The following is a 24,944-nucleotide window of genomic DNA, read 5'->3' as shown; positions in this document are numbered from 1 at the left end:
ACCTCATGTGTTGCCTTCAAAATAACACTTATATAGGACTTTTAAAGTCATTTTGATAGTAGGCTAATATAGACACTTACATCATGTGTTGCCTTCAAAATAACACTTATATAAGACTTTTAAAGTCATTTTGATAGTAGGCTAATATAGACACTTACCTCATGTGTTGCCTTCAAAATAACACTTATATAGGACTTTTAAAGTCATTTTGATAGTAGGCTAATATAGACACTTACATCATGTGTTGCCTTCAAAATAACACTTATATAAGACTTTTAAAGTCATTTTGATAGTAGGCTAATATAGACACTTACCTCATGTGTTGCCTTCAAAATAACACTTATATAAGACTTTTAAAGTCATTTTGATAGTAGGCTAATATAGACACTTACATCATGTGTTGCCTTCAAAATAACACTTATATAGGACTTTTAAAGTCATTTTGATAGTAGGCTAATATAGACACTTACATCATGTGTTGCCTTCAAAATAACACTTATATAAGACTTTTAAAGTCATTTTGATAGTAGGCTAATATACACACTTACCTCATGTGTTGCCTTCATTTTAACACTTGTATAAGACTTTTAAAGTCATTTTGATAGTAGGCTAATATAGACACTTACATCATGTGTTGCCTTCAAAATAACACTTATACAAGACTTTTAAAGTCATTTTGATAGTAGGCTAATATAGACACTTACGTCATGTGTTGCCTTCAAAATAACACTTATATAAGACTTTTAAAGTCATTTTGATAGTAGGCTAATATAGACACTTACGTCATGTGTTGTCTTCATTATAACACTCATATAAGACTTTTAAAGTCATTTTGATAGTAGGCTAATATAGACACTTACATCATGTGTTGCCTTCAAAATAACACTTATATAAGACTTTTAAAGTCATTTTGATAGTAGGCTAATATAGACACTTACATCATGTGTAGCCTTCAAAATAACACTTGTATAAGACTTTTAAAATCATTTTGATAGTAGGCTAATATAGACACTTACATCATGTGTTGCCTTCAAAATAACACTTATATAGGACTTTTAAAGTCATTTTGATAGTAGGCTAATATAGACACTTACATCATGTGTTGCCTTCAAAATAACACTTATATAAGACTTTTAAAGTCATTTTGATAGTAGGCTAATATAGACACTTACATCATGTGTTGCCTTCATTATAACACTTTTATAAGACTTTTAAAGTCATTTTGATAGTAGGCTAATATAGACACTTACGTCATGTGTTGCCTTCAAAATAACACTTATATAAGACTTTTAAAGTCATTTTGATAGTAGGCTAATATAGACACTTACGTCATGTGTTGTCTTCATTATAACACTTATATAAGACTTTTAAAGTCATTTTGATAGTAGGCTAATATAGACACTTACATCATGTGTAGCCCTCAAAATAACACTTATATAAGACTTTTAAAGTAATTTTGATAGTAGGCTAATATAGACACTTACATCATGTGTTGCCTTCAAAATAACACTTATATAGGACTTTTAAAGTCATTTTGATAGTAGGCTAATATAGACACTTACATCATGTGTTGCCTTCAAAATAACACTTATATAAGACTTTTAAAGTCATTTTGATAGTAGGCTAATATAGACACTTACCTCATGTGTTGCCTTCAAAATAACACTTATATAAGACTTTTAAAGTAATTTTGATAGTAGGCTAATATAGACACTTACCTCATGTGTTGCCTTCATTTTAACACTTGTATAAGACTTTTAAAGTCATTTTGATAGTAGGCTAATATAGACACTTACCTCATGTGTTGCCTTCAAAATAACACTTATATAGGACTTTTAAAGTCATTTTGATAGTAGGCTAATATAGACACTTACGTCATGTGTTGCCTTCAAAATAACACTTATATAAGACTTTTAAAGTCATTTTGATAGTAGGCTAATATAGACACTTACATCATGTGTTGCCTTCAAAATAACACTTATATAGGACTTTTAAAGTCATTTTGATAGTAGGCTAATATAGACACTTACATCATGTGTTGCCTTCAAAATAACACTTATATAAGACTTTTAAAGTCATTTTGATAGTAGGCTAATATAGACACTTACCTCATGTGTTGCCTTCAAAATAACACTTATATAAGACTTTTAAAGTCATTTTGATAGTAGGCTAATATAGACACTTACCTCATGTGTTGCCTTCATTTTAACACTTGTATAAGACTTTTAAAGTCATTTTGATAGTAGGCTAATATAGACACTTACCTCATGTGTTGCCTTCAAAATAACACTTATATAGGACTTTTAAAGTCATTTTGATAGTAGGCTAATATAGACACTTACATCATGTGTTGCCTTCAAAATAACACTTATATAAGACTTTTAAAGTCATTTTGATAGTAGGCTAATATAGACACTTACGTCATGTGTTGCCTTCAAAATAACACTTATATAAGACTTTTAAAGTCATTTTGATAGTAGGCTAATATAGACACGTACGTCATGTGTTGTCTTCATTATAACACTTATATAAGACTTTTAAAGTCATTTTGATAGTAGGCTAATATAGACACTTACATCATGTGTTGCCTTCAAAATAACACTTATATAAGACTTTTAAAGTCATTTTGATAGTAGGCTAATATAGACACTTACATCATGTGTTGCCTTCATTATAACACTTTTATAAGACTTTTAAAGTCATTTTGATAGTAGGCTAATATAGACACTTACGTCATGTGTTGTCTTCATTATAACACTTATATAAGACTTTTAAAGTCATTTTGATAGTAGGCTAATATAGACACTTACATCATGTGTTGCCTTCATTATAACACTTTTATAAGACTTTTAAAGTCATTTTGATAGTAAGCTAATATAGACACTTACGTCATGTGTTGTCTTCATTATAACACTTATATAAGACTTTTAAAGTCATTTTGATAGTAGGCTAATATAGACACTTACATCATGTGTTGCCTTCAAAATAACACTTATATAAGACTTTTAAAGTCATTTTGATAGTAGGCTAATATAGACACTTACATCATGTGTTGCCTTCATTATAACACTTTTATAAGACTTTTAAAGTCATTTTGATAGTAAGCTAATATAGACACTTACGTCATGTGTTGTCTTCATTATAACACTTATATAAGACTTTTAAAGTCATTTTGATAGTAGGCTAATATAGACACTTACATCATGTGTTGCCTTCAAAATAACACTTATATAAGACTTTTAAAGTCATTTTGATAGTAGGCTAATATAGACACTTACGTCATGTGTTGTCTTCATTATAACACTTATATAAGACTTTTAAAGTCATTTTGATAGTAGGCTAATATAGACACTTACGTCATGTGTTGTCTTCATTATAACACTTATATAAGACTTTTAAAGTCATTTTGATAGTAGGCTAATATAGACACTTACATCATGTGTTGCCTTCAAAATAACACTTATATAAGACTTTTAAAGTCATTTTGATAGTAGGCTAATATAGACACTTACATCATGTGTTGCCTTCATTATAACACTTTTATAAGACTTTTAAAGTCATTTTGATAGTAAGCTAATATAGACACTTACGTCATGTGTTGTCTTCATTATAACACTTATATAAGACTTTTAAAGTCATTTTGATAGTAGGCTAATATAGACACTTACATCATGTGTTGCCTTCAAAATAACACTTATATAAGACTTTTAAAGTCATTTTGATAGTAGGCTAATATAGACACTTACGTCATGTGTTGTCTTCATTATAACACTTTTATAAGACTTTTAAAGTCATTTTGATAGTAAGCTAATATAGACACTTACATCATGTGTTGCCTTCAAAATAACACTTAAATGAGACTTTTATGTCATTTTTATTCCTGCAGCCGAGTACAACATCAGCATCCGGGAGAAGCTGCCCCTCATCATCGGCTCTGCGGCTGCCGGCCTGGTCTTCCTCATCGCCGTGGTGGTCATCGTCATCGTGTGCAATCGGTGAGTCGCCCTCTCCAGTCTAGTGGGATTCTTTACGCTTTATTCAACGTAATTCAAACTTGACGGCGACCGTCAGCGTCTTCAAAGCTGCAGCTCGGCTCGGGCATAATGGTAATGGTAATGGTAATGCTAATGGTAATGCTAATGGTAATGGTGAGGTTTGTTTCCCTCATGCGTCAAGCAGGCTTGCAGGCTTGCAGGCGACATGGAGTCAGACGACCTTGCTTCATTTGGTGATGAGAAGGGCCACAACATTAGGTACTCAGTGCAGGTGTAAAGGAATATAAGACAGATGTTGTTCAATCACAACTTGGATTAGTGTCATGCAGAAGTCTGCGAACAACAAGAAGTCTAAAAGAACAAACAATCAGGTAGAACTAGTATTCGTCTCCTATTACACCTTTTTTAATTGCACATTTTCTCAAGAACTTCTTTCATGTAAAAACAAACTTTGTCCTTTTAAAATGTTAACTTTCTTCTTGTCAAATTACAACCTTTATCATACAACTACATGACGTTCTTTTGAAAGAGCATGGTTTAATTATTTTAAAGATGATGATATATTTACTCTAAAATGTCAACTTTAATTTCACTCATTAAATCCTAAAACAACATTACTTGGAAATCAAAAATGTGTTCTTATTCAATGAACAACAATGTTACTGTAAAAGTATCATTTATTTATTAAATTATCGTGAAATATATATTCTGACTTTCTTTTTGTCAAATATGGACTTGTACATGTTAATTTCAAAAGTAAATTCATAACCTTTTACTAAATCTTTTTAAATGTTGCAATAACCTTGAAATGATGTTCTTTTGTGTCATGCTTCAAAATTTAAAAAAAATCTTACCAGAAAAGTAAGCCTTTTTTACTCACAACACAACTTGTTTCCAATTCCCACTGCAACTTATTTGGTTCTTGCAAAATTTATATGAGATTAAAGATTTAGATTTATTGGTCCCTGTCGAGGAAATTCATTTTTCATTTTGAAATGTCAATTTGTTTCTTGTAATTCTTGACACTTTTGTCTGTGAACTTTAAAAAGTACACACAATCAAGTTTGACTAGAATGAGTCACATATTACACCTTTTTTAATTGCAAATTTCACATAGAAACACATTTTCTATAAAATGTTGTCTTTTTTTCTTATCAAATGACTGAAATGATTACTTTTATCATACAAGTCCAATACATTTTTCTAAAATCGCATGTTTTTATCATAAAATTGCAACTGAAGTTCTTTTTAAAGATGATGATATATTTGCTGCAAAATTTCAACTTGTATGTGACACATTGAATCATAAAAGTACATCAAAACATCTTTCTTCTTCCACTAACAATGTTATTGTAAAAGTGCCATATGTTTATAAAATGATCGTGAAATAAATATTCTGACTTTCTTTTTGTAAAATGTGGACTTTTAGTCTTTAATGTTTTCTTTATTTCTATCATTTTAGAAACATTTGACTAAATCTTCTGAAATCTGGAAATAACATTAGACTTATGACAATAAAAAATGATCAGAAAAGGGAGTTTATTTTTTTTTAATATAACTTTTTTCCAATTCACAATGCTGGTTATTGTGCCAAATTGCGACTTTATTCTTTCAAAATGTCCATTTGGTTTTTGTAATTCTTGACACTTTTGTCTGTGAACTTTAAAAAGTACACACAATCAAGTTTGACTAGAATGAGTCACATATTACACCTTTTTTAATTGCAAATTTCACATAGAAACACATTTTCTATAAAATGTTGTCTTTTTTTCTTATGAAATGACTGAAATGATTACTTTTATCATACAAGTCCAATACATTGTTCTAAAATCGCATGTTTTTATCATAAAATTGCAACTGAAGTTCTTTTTAAAGATGATGATATATTTGCTGCAAAATTTCAACTTGTATGTGACACATTGAATCATAAAAGTACATCAAAACATCTTTCTTCTTCCACTAACAATGTTATTGTAAAAGTGCCATATGTTTATAAAATGATCGTGAAATAAAAATTCTGACTTTCTTTTTGTAAAATGTGGACTTTTAGTTTTTAATGTTTTCTTTATTTCTATCATTTTAGAAACATTTGACTAAATCTTCTGAAATCTGGAAATAACATTAGACTTATGATAATAAAAAATGATCAGAAAAGTGAGTTTATTTTTTTTTTTGATATAACTTTTTTCCAATTCACAATGCTGGTTATTGTGCCAAATTGCGACTTTATTCTTTCAAAATGTCCATTTGGTTTTTGTAATTCTTGACACTTTTGTCTGTGAACTTTAAAAAGTACACACAATCAAGTTTGACTAGAATGAGTCACATATTACACCTTTTTTAATGGCAAATTTCACATAGAAACACATTTTCTATAAAATGTTGTCTTTTTTTCTTATCAAATGACTGAAATGATTACTTTTATCATACAAGTCCAATACATTGTTCTAAAATCGCATGTTTTTATCATAAAATTGCAACTGAAGTTCTTTTTAAAGATGATGCTATATTTGCTGCAAAATTTCAACATTGAATCATAAAAGTACATCAAAACATCTTTCTTCTTCCACTAACAATGTTATTGTAAAAGTGCCATATGTTTATAAAATGATCGTGAAATAAAAATTCTGACTTTCTTTTTGTAAAATGTGGACTTTTAGTTTTTAATGTTTTCTTTATTTCTATCATTTTAGAAACATTTTACTAAATCTTCTGAAATCTGGAAATAACATTAGACTTATGATAATAAAAAATGATCAGAAAAGTGAGTTTATTTTTTTTTTAATATAACTTTTTTCCAATTCACAATGCTGGTTATTGTGCCAAATTGCGACTTTATTCTTTCAAAATGTCCATTTGGTTTTTGTAATTGTTGACATTTTTGTCTGTGAACTTTACAAAGTACACACAATCAAGATGAACTAGGATTAGTCTCATATTACACATGTTTTAATTGCACATTTTTTCATAAACTTCTTTCACATAGAAACTTACTTTCTCCATAAAACTTGTTTCTTGTCAAATGACTACTTTTATCACGCAACTCTAATACATTCTTGTAAAAATAGCATGTTTTTGTCCTCAAACTGCAACTAGAGTTTTCTGTAGAGATGATGAGGATGTATTTACATCTTCAACATCCTAATTGTTGACATCTTTCTGGACTTCTGCGGCTTTGTGAGATGGCTGCCTTTCAGTATAACTGTGACGAGCGCAAGGGAAAGCAACAAAGAGATGTTGGCCCCTCCCCTTCCCCCGGCCCCCCAACTGTTGTCTGCCGGCGCTAGAGTTCTTTGTCTGTCCCCCAGGAGGCGTGGCTTGGACAGGGCGGACTCGGAGTACACGGACAAACTGCAGCATTACACCAGCGGCCACAGTGAGTACGCTTGCAACAGCTGTCTCCATGACGACCGCCTTGCACACCTGTCTCCATGGCTACCAGCCTGCATGCTCCACCCCTCCCAGAATGAAAAGCCGACACCTTCCTGGCGTACGCCGCTGTTAGCCAAAGCCATTGTTGCCAAAGTAGGTCAGCCGTTCCCTCACGCTAACGCCACTAGCATGCTAATAGTCGCTTGGCAGTGATGAAAGATTGAAAAGGCCGCTCTGAATCCGTGAGATGTCTCCGCTCCGCTCTGGAGATGAAACTCTCACGGAGCCCAAAACAAATCCTCAACAATGATGTGAAACCTCATTTGGAAAATACTACACGGCTCATTTACATTTCTGCTCTTTTGGACCGGCAAACTTCCACTCCACTTTCTTTTCAAATACCTTTCTTCCTCTTTTTCATCCATCATCACTTCCTCTTTTTCATCCATCATCACTTCCTCTTTTTCATCCATCATCACTTCCTCTTTTTCATCCATCATCACTTCCTCCTCGCCACACTTCAATATTGACTCTTTTCATGGGGGGCCCCATCTCAGTCATGGCTGCTCTCTGAGGGCCGCTTGTTGTCCAGCATTATTATTATTATCATTAGTATTAGTATTATTATTGTGTGAATCTCCAACTTTCTCACATATAAATGGGTTGTACTTTCATAGCGCTTTTCTACCTTCAAGGTTTTCAAAGCACTTTGACATTACTTCCCAATTTACCCATTCACGCACACATTCACACACTGATGGAGGGAGCTGCCATGCAAGGCGCCCACCAGTACCCATCAGGAGCAAGGGTGAAGTGTCTTGCTCAGGACACAACGGACGTGACGAGGTTGGTTCTAGGTGGGATTTGAACCAAGGACCCTCGGGTGGCGCACGGCCACTCTCGCACTGCGCCACGCCGCCCCTATATATAAGATTATACACCCCAAAAAAACATCTATTTGTTGTTATTATTATTATTCTTAATAACATTATTACTCTGTGAATGTCCAACAATCACACATATAAGATTCTACAACAAAAATGTTTATTATTATTATTATCATAATTGTTAATGTGTGAATGTCCAAACATTCATCCATATAAGACATTCTACACAAAAAAATCCATCCATCCATCCATCCATCATCTTCCGCTTATCCGAGGTCGGGTCGCGGGGGCAACAGCCTAAGCAGGGAAGCCCAGACTTCCCTCTCCCCAGCCACTTCGTCTAGCTCTTCCCGGGGGATCCCGAGGCGTTCCCAGGCCAGCCGGGAGACATAGTCTTCCCAACGTGTCCTGGGTCTTCCCCGTGGCCTCCTACCGGTTGGACGTGCCCTAAACACCTCCCTAGGGAGGCGTTCGGGTGGCATCCTGACCAGATGCCCGAACCACCTCATCTGGCTCCTCTCGATGTGAAGGAGCAGCGGCTTTACTTTGAGTTCCTCCCGGATGGCAGAGCTTCTCACCCTATCTCTAAAGGAGAGCCCCGCCACACGGTGGAGGAAACTCATTTGGGCCGCTTGTACCCGTGATCTTATCCTTTCGGTCATGACCCAAAGCTCATGACCACAGGTGAGGATGGGAACGTAGATCGACCGGTAAATTGAGAGCTTTGCCTTCCGGCTCAGCTCCTTCTTCACCAAAACGGACCGGTACAACGTCCGCATTACTGAAGACGCCGCACCGATCCGCCTGTCGATCTCACGATCCACTCTTCCCTCACTCGTGAACAAGACTCCTAGGTACTTGAACTCCTCCACTTGGGGCAGGGTCTCCTCCCCAACCCGGAGATGGCACTCCACCCTTTTCCGGGCGAGAACCATGGACTCGGACTTGGAGGTGCTGATTCTCATTCCGGTCGCTTCACACTCGGCTGCAAACCGATCCAGCGAGAGCTGAAGATCCCGGTCAGATGAAGCCATCAGGACCACATCATCTGCAAAAAGCAGAGACCTAATCCTGCGGTCACCAAACCAGAACCCCTCAACGCCTTGACTGCGCCTAGAAATTCTGTCCATAAAAGTTATGACATAACAAAAAAATCTTATATTATTATTATTCATATTATTATCGTGTGAATATCCAACATTCTCACATAAAATATTCTACACCAAATAAATAATCTATTATTATTATTATTATTATTGTGTGAATGTGCCAATTTTTTCACATTCAACACATTTCCAGTAATTCACCTATTTTAGTAACCTATTTCCAGCCTTCTTCAGTTGGACTTCTCCTTTCACATTTTTCAATCATCCCACCATCAAAAAATTCCTGATATTCCAAACAAAGATTAAGTTTTCCCGAAATTCCAGGAATTTCTCAATTAAAAACTGTTACTAATTCAACATTTTTTGAGTGATTCAAACAATTCCAACACCAACTAATTCCACTCATTCAGGACATTCATGCTCCTAATCATTTTCCCAAAAAGCCTGCTTTTCCCCAAATTCCCAAATTTCCAGGAAGTTCCCAATGGGAAATTTTTCCGAGTTGCACAATCCCACATCTTTCAACCTATTCAAACCATAAGAACATTCCAGCAAATTTAGGGGACTTCTGCAGATCTCAAATACACATCAGCAGGTACCAAGAGGTGAGAAAAGTTACATTTTGCATACTATTGTGAAATAAAACACCAGATAGTGTCTCCTCATAGGTGCCCTTTGGGGTCCTCGTAAACACAGCACAATAATACCCAGTGTTGAAGCACAGTACGTCTGACTATGGTAGTCGTAATGCTCTGACCATGCATCAACCGGTTCCGGTTTTTGTAGCTTACCAAAATCATACTAAAACATTCTGGCAGGTTTTTGAGTGCCGTGTGTCATGTTCTATAATCTCAATGAAACATCAACGTTTTGGTCTTGCTTGCTTACAGGTACTTGCTAGCATCATTTATTAAACGGGCTTCAAGCTGCAGTCCACACATATCTCTTATGTGTGACTGCCATCTACTGGTCACACTTGTCATTACACCATGTACATAATAAAATTGCTTGGAGGTCGGTAAGCACAACCAAAGTAAATATGTACATAAGGCGCACCGTCCATTTTTGACAACATGAAAGGATTTTAAGCGCGCTTTATTGTCCGAAAAATACGGTACTTGCTCACGATACTTAAGATGCTAAAAAGTGCAGGTCTTTTGCTGTAACAGAGGTGACTATTATTAACTTGGGGGAGCGGCTCCACACTGTGTATACAGATACATTTTTAGCTGCTAGCTCGTCAGCCAGGGGACTAAAAATGATTACGTCATAAAAGTATCGGCCTTTGTGATCAACATTGAAATATGTAAATCTTTTCCAGAAAATTGATCGCTGGCTGATCCATCAGCACATCCTTGCTGTAAAACAAAAAGAAAAAAAAAAAGAAATGGAGAAAGCAATCAAATATTTGAGTTTCTTTTTCCTGTTTCCAAGTGACTCCAGGAATGAAGATCTATATTGATCCGTTCACGTATGAGGACCCCAACGAGGCGGTGCGGGAGTTCGCCAAGGAGATCGACATATCCTGCGTGAAGATTGAGCAGGTCATCGGCGCAGGTAATGAAAGCTGACAGGACACAAGATGGAGGCCACAGCTTGACCGCCTCTTCAACAGGGGAGTTTGGCGAGGTGTGCAGCGGGAACCTGAGGCTCCCCGGCAAGAGGGAGATGTTCGTGGCCATCAAGACCCTGAAGACGGGCTACACGGAGAAGCAGAGGCGGGACTTCCTCAGCGAGGCCAGCATCATGGGCCAGTTTGACCATCCCAACGTCATCCGCCTGGAGGGCGTGGTCACCAAGAGCAGCCCCGTCATGATCGTCACCGAGTTCATGGAGAACGGATCTCTGGACTCCTTCCTCAGGGTGAGACACGCCCCTTTCACGCACTCTTTTCCTCACCGCGCCTGCGGGGAAGCTCCTGTACCATCGTGCCGGGACCAGCTGTGCAATACTAGTCGCACACTGCTACTTACCCACATACCTACCTGCATACACAAATACACTACATACACACATATACTCTACATATGCATTCACTGTACAAACATACATATACACATACTGTACATATGCATTCACTGTACAAACATACATATACACATACATGTACATATACAAGTACATATACATACATATACACATACTGTACATATACATTCACTGTACAAACATACATATACACATACTGTACATATGCATTCACTGTACAAACATACATATACACATACATGTACATATACAAGTACATATACATACATATACACATACTGTACACATACATTCACTGTACAAACATACATATACACATACATGTACACATACATTCACTGTACAAACATACATATACACATACATGTACGTATGCATTCACTGTACAAACATACATATACACATACATGTACGTATGCATTCACTGTACAAACATACATATACACATACATGTACACATACATTCACTGTACAAACATACATATACACATACATGTACACATACATTCACTGTACAAACATACATATACACATACATGTACATATACAAGTACATATACATACATATACACATACTGTACATATACATTCACTGTACAAACATACATATACACATACATGTACATATACAAGTACATATACATACATATACACATACATGTACACATACATTCACTGTACAAACATACATATACACATACATGTACATATACAAGTACATATACATACATATACACATACTGTACATATACATTCACTGTACAAACATACATATACACATACTGTACATATACAAGTACATATACATACATACACTGATAAATATAATCATGTTTCATCAAACATAAATTAACGTTGTTCCTCTCTGGGAATCTGGGTAACACATGGCACACTGACAAAACTTAACCTATAGTTACCATAACAATCTACAAGGTTAACACAGTTTGCTTCTGGGTAACACATGGCACACTGACAAAGTTTAACCTATAGTTACCATAACAATCTACAAGCTTAACACAGTTTGCATCTGGGTAACACACAGCTCACAAACAAAACTTAACCTATAGTTACCATAACAATCTACAAGGTTAACACAGTTTGCTTCTGGGTAACACATGGCTCACAAACAAAACTTAACCTATAGTTACCATAACAATCTACAAGGTTAACACAGTTTGCTTCTGGGTAACACATGGCTCACAAACAAAACTTAACCTATAGTTACCATAACAATCTACAAGGTTAACACAGTTTGCTTCTGGGTAACACACGGCACACTGACAAAACTTAACCTTTTGTCACGATCTGCTACACAGATTGTTTATGGTTTTGCCTCTTGATATGTTTTTGATCATGTTTATTTCTGGACTCTGCCGATCCCTGTATTTGAGCACTTCCTCGTTTATTTTAGTCACCATGGTAACGTAATTTGCTCCTCCTCACGGGCTCCTGTCACACACCTGTTTGTGATTATGTTTGTGTATTTAAGCCCACCTGATTCCTTTGTTCCTCCTTGGTCCTTTGTTTGCTATATGCAACAGTCACGTTTGTTTCTCTGCTTTATATATATATATATACATATATATATATATACATATATATATATATATATATGTATATATACTGTATTTGTGCTAAGTTCCGTCTTAGCTTGAAGTGCGCTCAGCACGTCACCTTTTGGACTTTTGTCTCCTGCTAAGTTTAGCGTTAGCTTCCCCTGCGTAGGCACGTGCTTTATTTTGCCTTTTTGTCAGTGTTCTTTTATCATTTGTTATGTTAAACAAGTTCTCACCTGCAATCCTGCCTGTCTGGTCATTATGCATCCCTGGGGTGACAACTTCGCGCATCAAGATGCGGCACAGACGTGACACCTTGTTTTATATAACAATCTACAAGGTATATATATATATATATATATATATATATATATATATATATATATATATATATATATATATATATTTATATATATATGTACCCCTGGCCAAATATATCTTCTCCCAATGCGGCCCCCCAGTCTAGAAGTTTGGAGTCCCCTGCTGTTGTTGGTACAAAGTAGACGAGGCCTGTGTTACTGACCTCGGCCAGCAGATGGCGACACATATCACAAGCATTTAAATGGAACATGTAAACATTTGTTTACTTGCGTGTTAAAGTGGTGCCGCCTCCTGGTCTACATTGCTGGAATTGGCCCGCGGGCCCTGGTTTGGACACCCCTGGCCTAGCGTGTACGTCCTCATGAATATTGACATGAGTGAATTCATTATTTCCACATTGTTGACATGAAAGCCCCAAGGAGCACCTGAGTGTAGCTAAAGTATCCACGGCCAGGAGAAATGTGGGTTTGTCAGCCAGGAAGCTGGCGTGAGGCTCCGGTCTGGATAAAAAGTCATCTTTGCCAGGCAAGGTGGTTCTGTGACGCCCTGGATCTTATTGCATAAACACTTGGTGCTGGAAGGAACACACCTGTGATTGTGATGTGTCATGCAGACTTTCTGCTACTTTTGGCCAGGATGATCCACATGGAAGGAAGCAACAACAGCTAATTGGCCGAGAGAAGCCATGCATCATGTATGGAGCTTCATAGGCAGTGTGCAGCCCTTTGAGACATCATGTATGGAGCTTCATAGGCAGTGTGCAGCCCTTTGAGACATCATGTATGGAGCTTCATAGGCAGTGTGCGGCCCTTTGAGACGTCATGTATGGAGCTTCATAGGCAGTGTGCGGCCCTTTGAGACATCATGTATGGAGCTTCATAGGCAGTGTGCAGCCCTTTGAGACATCATGTATGGAGCTTCATAGGCAGTGTGCAGCCCTTTGAGACGCCATGTATGGAGCTTCATAGGCAGTGTGCAGCCCTTTGAGACATCATGTATGGAGCTTCATAGGCAGTGTGCGGCCCTTTGAGACATCATGTATGGAGCTTCATAGGCAGTGTGCAGCCCTTTGAGACATCATGTATGGAGCTTCATAGGCAGTGTGCAGCCCTTTGAGACGCCATGTATGGAGCTTCATAGGCAGTGTGCAGCCCTTTGAGACATCATGTATGGAGCTTCATAGGCAGGGTGCAGCCCTTTGAGACGCCATGTATGGAGCTTCATAGGCAGCGTGCAGCCCTTTGAGACATCATGTATGGAGCTTCATAGGCAGGGTGCAGCCCTTTGAGACATCATGTATGGAGCTTCATAGGCAGTGTGCAGCCCTTTGAGACGTCATGTATGGAGCTTCATAGGCAGTGTGCAGCCCTTTGAGACATCATGTATGGAGCTTCATAGGCAGCGTGCAGCCCTTTGAGACGTCATGTATGGAGCTTCATAGGCAGCGTGCAGCCCTTTGAGACGTCATGTATGGAGCTTCATAGGCAGTGTGCAGCCCTTTGAGACATCATGTATGGAGCTTCATAGGCAGCGTGCAGCCCTTTGAGACATCATGTATGGAGCTTCATAGGCAGCGTGCAGCCCTTTGAGACGTCATGTATGGAGCTTCATAGGCAGTGTGCAGCCCTTTGAGACATCATGTATGGAGCTTCATAGGCAGTGTGCAGCCCTTTGAGACATCATGTATGGAGCTTCATAGGCAGTGTGCGTGAGGAGAAGATGCCTGAGTGGACTCTGAGGAGCAGCAGAGCATAAAGCAGAAGTAGGCTACTGAAGCATGCATGCTAACATGGCTTAGCATGGCTGCATAGCGGCATGACGGCCCTCTTCTTCTCTGCAGGATGCACCTGCATGCAGGTGAATGGGGGTGCATGCAAGTGCAAGAGGGCACATGCAGGTGAATGGGGGTGCATGCAGGTGAATGGGGGTGCATGCAGGTGAATGGGGGTGCATGCAGGTGAATGGGCGTGCATGCAGGTGAATAAGAGTGCATGCAGGTGAATAAGGGTGCATGCAGGTGAGTGGGGGTGCATGCAGGTGAATAAGGGTGCATGCAGGTGAATGGGGGTGCATGCAGGTGAATGGGCGTGCATGCAGGTGAATAAGAGTGCATGCAGGTGAATAAGGGTGCATGCAGGTGAGTGGGGGTGCATGCAGGTGAATAAGAGTGCATGCAGGTGAATAAGAGTGCATGCAGGTGAATAAGAGTGCATGCAGGTGAATAAGGGTGCATGCAGGTGAGTGGGGGTGCATGCAGGTGAATAAGAGTGCATGCAGGTGAGTGGGGGTGCATGCAGGTGAGTGGGGGTGCATGCAGGTGCAGACGTCATTAGAAGCTCTTTAGGAGGGGACATCTGTCGCTGAACTGGAAGCTCTTGTCTTCTTGTGCTGCCTTTTCATGACAAAGTACTTCTTAAGAGCAGGTTCAACTTTGCCAGCTGGCGTCTGTGTCATAATTAATAAAGACTAGAAAGGTTGTCTAGAAAGGGACTAGAAAGGTTGTCTCGTCCTTGTTGGCATGCAGGGACTAGAAAGGTTGTCTCATTCTTGTTGGCATGCAGGGACTAGAAAGGTTGTCTCATTCTTGTTGGCATGCAGGGACTAGAAAGGTTGTCTCATTCTTGTTGGCATGCAGGGACTAGAAAGGTTGTCTCATTCTTGTTGGCATGCAGGGACTAGAAAGGTTGTCTCATTCTTGTTGGCATGCAGGGACTAGAAAGGTTGTCTCATTCTTGTTGGCATGCAGGGACTAGAAAGGTTGTCTCATCCTTGTTGGCATGCAGGGACTAGAAAGGTTGTCTCATTCTTGTTGGCATGCAGGGACTAGAAAGGTTGTCTCATTCTTGTTGGCATGCAGGGACTAGAAAGGTTGTCTCATTCTTGTTGGCATGCAGGGACTAGAAAGGTTGTCTCATTCTTGTTGGCATCCGGGGACTAGAAAGGTTGTCTCATTCTTGTTGGCATGCAGGGACTAGAAAGGTTGTCTCATTCTTGTTGGCATGCAGGGACTAGAAAGGTTGTCTCATTCTTGTTGGCATGCAGGGACTAGAAAGGTTGTCTCATTCTTGTTGGCATGCAGGGACTAGAAAGGTTGTCTCATTCTTGTTGGCATGCAGGGACTAGAAAGGTTGTCTCATTCTTGTTGGCATGCAGGGACTAGAAAGGTTGTCTCATTCTTGTTGGCATGCAGGGACTAGAAAGGTTGTCTCATTCTGAAAACTTCTTGGAAAAGAAGCTAAAGAAAAAGACCATGTTTCTAGATTTTAAAAAGAGTGACACTGTCTGTGTGTTTGTGTGTGTGTGTGTGCGTGTGCGTGCGTGCGTGCGTGCGTGCGTGCGTGTGTGTGTGTGTGTGTGTCTTCCCAGCAAAACGACGGGCAGTTCACCGTCATCCAGCTGGTTGGCATGCTGCGTGGCATCGCCTCGGGCATGAAGTACCTGGCTGACATGAACTACGTTCACCGTGACCTCGCCGCCCGCAACATCCTGGTCAACAGCAACCTGGTGTGCAAGGTGTCCGACTTTGGCCTCTCACGCTTCCTGGAGGACGACACCTCGGACCCCACCTACACCAGCGCCCTGGTGAGAACTTCTCCACCATCTCCTCTTTCTATGTCTTCTTAAGGGGAACAACCTCAGCAGGTCAGTGGTACTAAAATATGTGCAAGTACATATTTAATTATGACACACATTTGTGAGTCAAGTACATATTTGAGTACCACATCAAGTACAGCCTTAACTAAACCTTGCCTTTCCATCTACCACCATCATGACATCATTAAATACAGTAGTGTAGTAGACCTAAGTATTCATTAAGTACCACCATCATGACATCATTAAATACAGTAGTGTAGTAGACCTAAGTACTCATCAAGTACCACCATCATGACATCATTAAATACAGTAGTGTAGTAGACCTAAGTATTCATTAAGTACCACCATAATGACAACATTAAATACAGTAGTGTAGTAGACCTAAGTATTCATTAAGAACCACCATCATGACAACATTAAATACAGTAGTGTAGTAGACCTAAGTATTCATTAAGTACCACCATCATGACAACATTAAATACAGTAGTGTAGTAGACCTAAGTATTCATTAAGTACCACCATCATGACATCATTAAATACAGTAGTGTAGTAGACCTAAGTATTCATTAAGTACCACCATCATGACAACATTAAATACAGTAGTGTAGTAGACCTAAGTATTCATTAAGAACCACCATCATGACAACGTTAAATACAGTGGTGTAGTAGACCTAAGTATTCATTAAGTACCAGCATCATGACAACATTAAATACAGTAGTGTAGTAGACCTAAGTATTCATTAAGTACCACCATAATGACAACATTAAATACAGTAGTGTAGTAGACCTAAGTATTCATTAAGTACCACCATAGTCACAGTAGTGAAGTAGACCTAAGTATTCATTAAGTACCACCATAATGACAACATTAAATACAGTAGTGTAGTAGACCTAAGTATTCATTAAGTACCGCCATAGTCACAGTAGTGAAGTAGACCTAAGTATTCATTAAGTACCACCATAATGACAACATTAAATACAGTAGTGTAGTATACCTAAGTATTCATTAAGAACCACCATCATGACAACATTAAATACAGTAGTGTAGTAGACCTAAGTATTCATTAAGTACCACCATCATGACATCATTAAATACAGTAGTGTAGTAGACCTAAGTATTCATTAAGAACCACCATCATGACAGCATTAAATACAGTAGTGTAGTAGACCTAAGTATTCATTAAGTAGCAGCATCATGACAACATTAAATACAGTAGTGTAGTAGACCTAAGTATTCATTAAGTACCACCATAATGACAACATTAAATACAGTAGTGTAGTAGACCTAAGTATTCATTAAGTACCACCATAGTCACAGTAGTGGAGTAGACCTAAGTATTCATTAAGAACCACCATCATGACAACATTAAATACAGTAGTGTAGTAGACCTAAGTATTCATTAAGTACCACCATCATGACAACATTAAATACAGTAGTGTAGTAGACCTAAGTATTCATTAAGTACCACCATCATGACATCATTAAATACAGTAGTGTAGTAGACCTAAGTATTCATTAAGTACCACCATCATGACAACATTAAATACAGTAGTGTAGTGGACCTAAGTATTCATTAAGAACCACCATCATGACAACGTTAAATACAGTGGTGTAGTAGACCTAAGTATTCATTAAGTACCAGCATCATGACAACATTAAATACAGTAGTGTAGTAGACCTAAGTATTCATTAAGTACCACCATAATGACAACATTAAATACAGTAGTGTAGTAGACCTAAGTATTCATTAAGTACCACCATAGTCACAGTAGTGAAGTAGACCTAAGTATTCATTAAGTACCACCATAATGACAACATTAAATACAGTAGTGTAGTAGACCTAAGTATTCATTAAGTACCGCCATAGTCACAGTAGTGAAGTAGACCTAAGTATTCATTAAGTACCACCATAATGACAACATTAAATACAGTAGTGTAGTATACCTAAGTATTCATTAAGAACCACCATCATGACAACATTAAATACAGTAGTGTAGTAGACCTAAGTATTCATTAAGTACCACCATCATGACATCATTAAATACAGTAGTGTAGTAGACCTAAGTATTCATTAAGTACCACCATCATGACAACATTAAATACAGTAGTGTAGTAGACCTAAGTATTCATTAAGAACCACCATCATGACAACGTTAAATACAGTGGTGTAGTAGACCTAAGTATTCATTAAGTACCAGCATCATGACAACATTAAATACAGTAGTGTAGTAGACCTAAGTATTCATTAAGTACCACCATAATGACAACATTAAATACAGTAGTGTAGTAGACCTAAGTATTCATTAAGTACCACCATAGTCACAGTAGTGAAGTAGACCTAAGTATTCATTAAGTACCACCATAATGACAACATTAAATACAGTAGTGTAGTAGACCTAAGTATTCATTAAGTACCGCCATAGTCACAGTAGTGAAGTAGACCTAAGTATTCATTAAGTACCACCATAATGACAACATTAAATACAGTAGTGTAGTATACCTAAGTATTCATTAAGAACCACCATCATGACAACATTAAATATAGTAGTGTAGTAGACCTAAGTATTCATTAAGTACCAGCATCATGACAACATTAAATACAGTAGTGTAGTAGACCAAAGTATTCATTAAGTACCACCATCATGACAACATTAAATACAGTAGTGTAGTAGACCTAAGTATTCATTAAGTACCAGCATCATGACAACATTAAATACAGTAGTGTAGTAGACCTAAGTATTCATTAAGTACCACCATAATGACAACATTAAATACAGTAGTGTAGTAGACCTAAGTATTCATTAAGTACCACCATAGTCACAGTAGTCAAGTAGACCTAAGTATTCATTAAGTACCACCATAATGACAACATTAAATACAGTAGTGTAGTAGACCTAAGTATTCATTAAGAACCACCATCATGACAACATTAAATACAGTAGTGTAGTAGACCTAAGTATTCATTAAGTACCAGCATCATGACAACATTAAATACAGTAGTGTAGTAGGCCTAAGTATTCATTAAGTACCACCATAATGACAACATTAAATACAGTAGTGTAGTAGACCTAAGTATTCATTAAGTACCACCATAGTCACAGTAGTGAAGTAGACCTAAGTATTCATCAAGTACCACCATAATGACAACATTAAATACAGTAGTGTAGTAGACCTAAGTATTCATTAAGTACCACCATAGTCACAGTAGTGAAGTAGACCTAAGTATTCATTAAGTACCACCATCATGACAACATTAAATACAGTAGTGTAGTAGACCTAAGTATTCATTAAGAACCACCATCATGACAACATTAAATACAGTAGTGTAGTAGACCTAAGTATTCATTAAGTACCACCATAATGACAACATTAAATACAGTAGTGTAGTAGACCTAAGTATTCATTAAGTACCACCATCATGACAACATTAAATACAGTAGTGTAGTAGACCTAAGTATTCATTAAGAACCACCATCATGACAACATTAAATACAGTAGTGTAGTAGACCTAAGTATTCATTAAGTACCAGCATCATGACAACATTAAATACAGTAGTGTAGTAGACCTAAGTATTCATTAAGTACCACCATAATGACAACATTAAATACAGTAGTGTAGTAGACCTAAGTATTCATTAAGTTTCACCATAGTCACAGTAGTCAAGTAGACCTAAGTATTCATTAAGTACCACCATAATGACAACATTAAATACAGTAGTGTAGTAGACCTAAGTATTCATTAAGTACCACCATAATGACAACATTAAATACAGTAGTGTAGTAGACCTAAGTATTCATTAAGTACCACCATCATGACAACATTAAATACAGTAGTGTAGTAGACCTAAGTATTCATTAAGTAACACCATAATGACAACACTAAATACAGTAGTGTAGTAGACCTAAGTATTCATTAAGTACCACCATCATGACATCATTAAATACAGTAGTGTAGTAGACCTAAGTATTCATTAAGTACCACCATAGTCACAGTAGTCAAGTAGACCTAAGTATTCATTAAGTACCACCATAATGACAACATTAAATACAGTAGTGTAGTAGACCTAAGTATTCATTAAGAACCACCATCATGACAACATTAAATACAGTAGTGTAGTAGACCAAAGTATTCATTAAGTACCACCATCATGACAACATTAAATACAGTAGTGTAGTCGACCTAAGTATTCATTAAGTACCACCATCATGACAACATTAAATACAGTAGTGTAGTAGACCTAAGTATTCATTAAGAACCACCATCATCACAACATTAAATACAGTAGTGTAGTAGACCTAAGTATTCATTAAGTACCAGCATCATGACAACATTAAATACAGTAGTGTAGTAGACCTGAGTATTCATTAAGTACCACCATAATGACAACATTAAATACAGTAGTGTAGTAGACCTAAGTATTCATTAAGTACCACCAAAGTCACAGTAGTCAAGTAGACCTAAGTATTCATTAAGTACCACCATAATGACAACATTAAATACAGTAGTGTAGTAGACCTAAGTATTCATTAAGAACCACCATCATGACAACATTAAATACAGTAGTGTAGTAGACCTAAGTATTCATTAAGTACCAGCATCATGACAACATTAAATACAGTAGTGTAGTAGACCTAAGTATTCATTAAGTACCACCATAATGACAACATTAAATACAGTAGTGTAGTAGACCTAAGTACTCATTAAGTACCACCATAATGACAACATTAAATACAGTAGTGTAGTAGACCTGAGTATTCATTAAGTACCACCATAAAGACAACATTAAATACAGTAGTGTAGTAGACCTAAGTATTCATTAAGTACCACCATAGTCACAGTAGTCAAGTAGACCTAAGTATTCATTAAGTACCACCATAATGACAACATTAAATACAGTAGTGTAGTAGACCTAAGTATTCATTAAGAACCACCATCATGACAACATTAAATACAGTAGTGTAGTAGACCTAAGTATTCATTAAGTACCAGCATCATGACAACATTAAATACAGTAGTGTAGTAGACCTAAGTATTCATTAAGTACCACCATCATGACAACATTAAATACAGTAGTGTAGTAGACCTAAGTATTCATTAAGAACCACCATCATGACAACATTAAATACAGTAGTGTAGTAGACCTAAGTATTCATTAAGTACCAGCATCATGACAACATTAAATACAGTAGTGTAGTAGACCTAAGTATTCATTAAGTACCACCATAATGACAACATTAAATACAGTAGTGTAGTAGACCTAAGTATTCATTAAGTACCACCATAGTCACAGTAGTCAAGTAGACCTAAGTATTCATTAAGTACCACCATAATGACAACATTAAATACAGTAGTGTAGTAGACCTAAGTATTCATTAAGAACCACCATCATGACAACATTAAATACAGTAGTGTAGTAGACCTAGGTATTCATTAAGTACCAGCATCATGACAACATTAAATACAGTAGTGTAGTAGACCTAAGTATTCATTAAGTACCACCATAATGACAACATTAAATACAGTAGTGTAGTAGACCTAAGTATTCATTAAGTACCACCATAGTCACAGTAGTGAAGTAGACCTAAGTATTCATTAAGTACCACCATAATGACAACATTAAATACAGTAGTGTAGTAGACCTAAGTATTCATTAAGGTCCACCATCATGACAACATTAAATACAGTAGTGTAGTAGACCTAAGTATTCATTAAGTACCAGCATCATGACAACATTAAATACAGTAGTGTAGTAGACCTAAGTATTCATTAAGTACCACCATCATGACATCATTAAATACAGTAGTGTAGTAGACCTAAGTATTCATTAAGTACCACCATCATGACAACATTAAATACAGTAGTGTAGTAGACCTAAGTATTCATTAAGAACCACCATCATGACATCATTAAATACAGTAGTGTAGTAGACCTAAGTATTCATTAAGTACCACCATCATGACAACATTAAATACAGTAGTGGAGTAGACCTAAGTATTCATTAAGTACCACCATCATGACAACATTAAATACAGTAGTGTAGTAGACCTAAGTATTCATTAAGTACCACCATCATGACAACATTAAATACAGTAGTGTAATAGACCTAAGTATTCATTAAGTACCACCATCATGACATCATTAAATACAGTAGTGTAGTAGACCTAAGTATTCATTAAGTACCACCATAGTGACCAGCATTAAAACACAGTTGTGCAGTAGGTCTAAGTATGCATTAAAAAAAATGTTTTTACAATTATATTTCATATTTTTGGCCACTATGACATTGCACACGGTTAGCACAGTAACACTGTGTTCGAATTAGAAATGTCCAGATAACAATCTATTGGTACCGGTACCGATACCAAAATGTATTCCGATACTTTTCTAAATAAGAGGAATTAACTCCTAGCTAGCTCTCCAATCAGCTAAACAGACTCAATAAGAGGAGTTAACTCCTAGCTAGCTCTCCAACCAGCTAGACAGACTCAATACGAGGAGTTAACTCCTAGCTAGCTCTCCAATCAACTAAACAGACTCAATAAGAGGAGTTAACTCCTAGCTAGCTCTCCAACCAGCTAGACAGACTCAATAAGAGGAATTAACTCCTAGCTAGCTCTCCAATCAGCTAAACAGACTCAATAAGAGGAGTTAACTCCTAGCTAGCTCTCCAACCAGCTAGACAGACTCAATAAGAGGAGTTAACTCCTAGCTAGCTCTCCAACCAGCTAGACAGACTCAATAAGAGGAATTAACTCCTAGCTAGCTCTCCAATCAGCTAAACAGACTCAATAAGAGGAGTTAACTCCTAGCTAGCTCTCCAACCAGCTAGACAGACTCAATAAGAGGAGTTAACTCCTAGCTAGCTCTCCAACCAGCTAGACAGACTCAATAAGAGGAGTTAACTCCTAGCTAGCTCTCCAACCAGCTAGACAGACTCAATACGAGGAGTTAACTCCTAGCTAGCTCTCCAACCAGCTAGACAGACTCAATAAGAGGAATTAACTCCTAGCTAGCTCTCCAATCAGCTAAACAGACTCAATAAGAGGAGTTAACTCCTAGCTAGCTCTCCAACCAGCTAGACAGACTCAATAAGAGGAGTTAACTCCTAGCTAGCTCTCCAACCAGCTAGACAGACTCAATAAGAGGAGTTAACTCCTAGCTAGCTCTCCAATCAACTAAACAGACTCAATAAATCCATGCTGACGTTTTGCTGAATTTACTGAGGAATTAGTAAGAGTGAAACAATACAAAAATAATGGCGTTGTAAATTCATAATCCTAACACAGACACTTATAAATGTGTCAGCATATTAGCTAATGCTAACGACACTAACTTGGTTTCATTAAGATAGCACGTAGAAAACACTCCTACAGACATCACACATGGGATGATTTAGTCGGTAAGAATAGTTTTAGTTTTATTGTAAAACTTACAAAGGTTGCTTGGATTGATGGAGGAAGAATCATATGAGTAGAACCGCTACGGATGGATAGAAGACGGAATGGACCTTGTACTTCCGGTTGAAAGCTCAGTGCAAACAGAAGGGCTCAATGTGCAAACTCGTTCAAAAGATGGCGCCTCAACAAAAATACTAACAAACATTTTCATTTTCTTTGCTCGTTTTTTGCATTATGGCCGTCAGCAAAGAAAAATCCATAAAATTAACCGCAGCGTTTTTATAGGCCGCAGGCTTCAAAGCGTAGGAAAAAAGTAGCAGGTGTTTGCTCATGTCCACCTTTCTCCTCCTCATCCTCATCATCATCCTCATCATCATAGCATCATCACTGAGCTGCGTCCTTTTTGTCCCCGCAGGGCGGCAAGATCCCAATCCGGTGGACCGCACCTGAGGCCATCCAGTACAGGAAGTTCACCTCGGCGAGCGACGTGTGGAGCTACGGCATCGTCAAGTGGGAAGTCATGTCCTACGGGGAGAGGCCCTACTGGGACATGACCAACCAAGACGTGCGTACTGCGCTCACACACAAACACACTTCCTCTCCTCCCAGCTGGAATCATCACCTTCCTCCCTCCCTCCCTCCCGTGTGGCGTGGCGTGGCGTGGCGTGGCGTGGCGTGGCGTGACGTGGCGTGGCGTGGCGTGGCGTGGCGTGACGTGGCGTGGC

General features: G+C 37.6%; 1 protein-coding gene across 1 annotated transcript in view; it reads left to right on the top strand.

The window, feature by feature from the left end:
- Nucleotides 1-24,944, top strand: part of LOC133548266 (ephrin type-B receptor 2-like) — a 345,771-nt gene that overhangs the window by 320,768 nt on the left and 59 nt on the right. Inside the window, exons 8-13 of the mRNA XM_061893583.1 lie at nt 3,887-3,995; nt 7,304-7,371; nt 10,795-10,917; nt 10,976-11,223; nt 16,593-16,808; nt 24,635-24,944. The exon at nt 24,635-24,944 is cut by the window's right edge and continues 59 nt beyond it. Of these exons, the coding sequence (XP_061749567.1) occupies nt 3,887-3,995; nt 7,304-7,371; nt 10,795-10,917; nt 10,976-11,223; nt 16,593-16,808; nt 24,635-24,944 (1,074 nt within the window). The remainder of the gene's footprint in view (nt 1-3,886; nt 3,996-7,303; nt 7,372-10,794; nt 10,918-10,975; nt 11,224-16,592; nt 16,809-24,634) is intronic.

Source organism: Nerophis ophidion, linkage group LG02 (assembly GCF_033978795.1).
Source record: "Nerophis ophidion isolate RoL-2023_Sa linkage group LG02, RoL_Noph_v1.0, whole genome shotgun sequence".
In the NCBI taxonomy this organism is placed as follows: Eukaryota; Metazoa; Chordata; class Actinopteri; order Syngnathiformes; family Syngnathidae; genus Nerophis; species Nerophis ophidion.
Note: the sequence above shows the minus strand (reverse complement) of the source record. Positions and strands in the feature narration are given on the sequence as shown.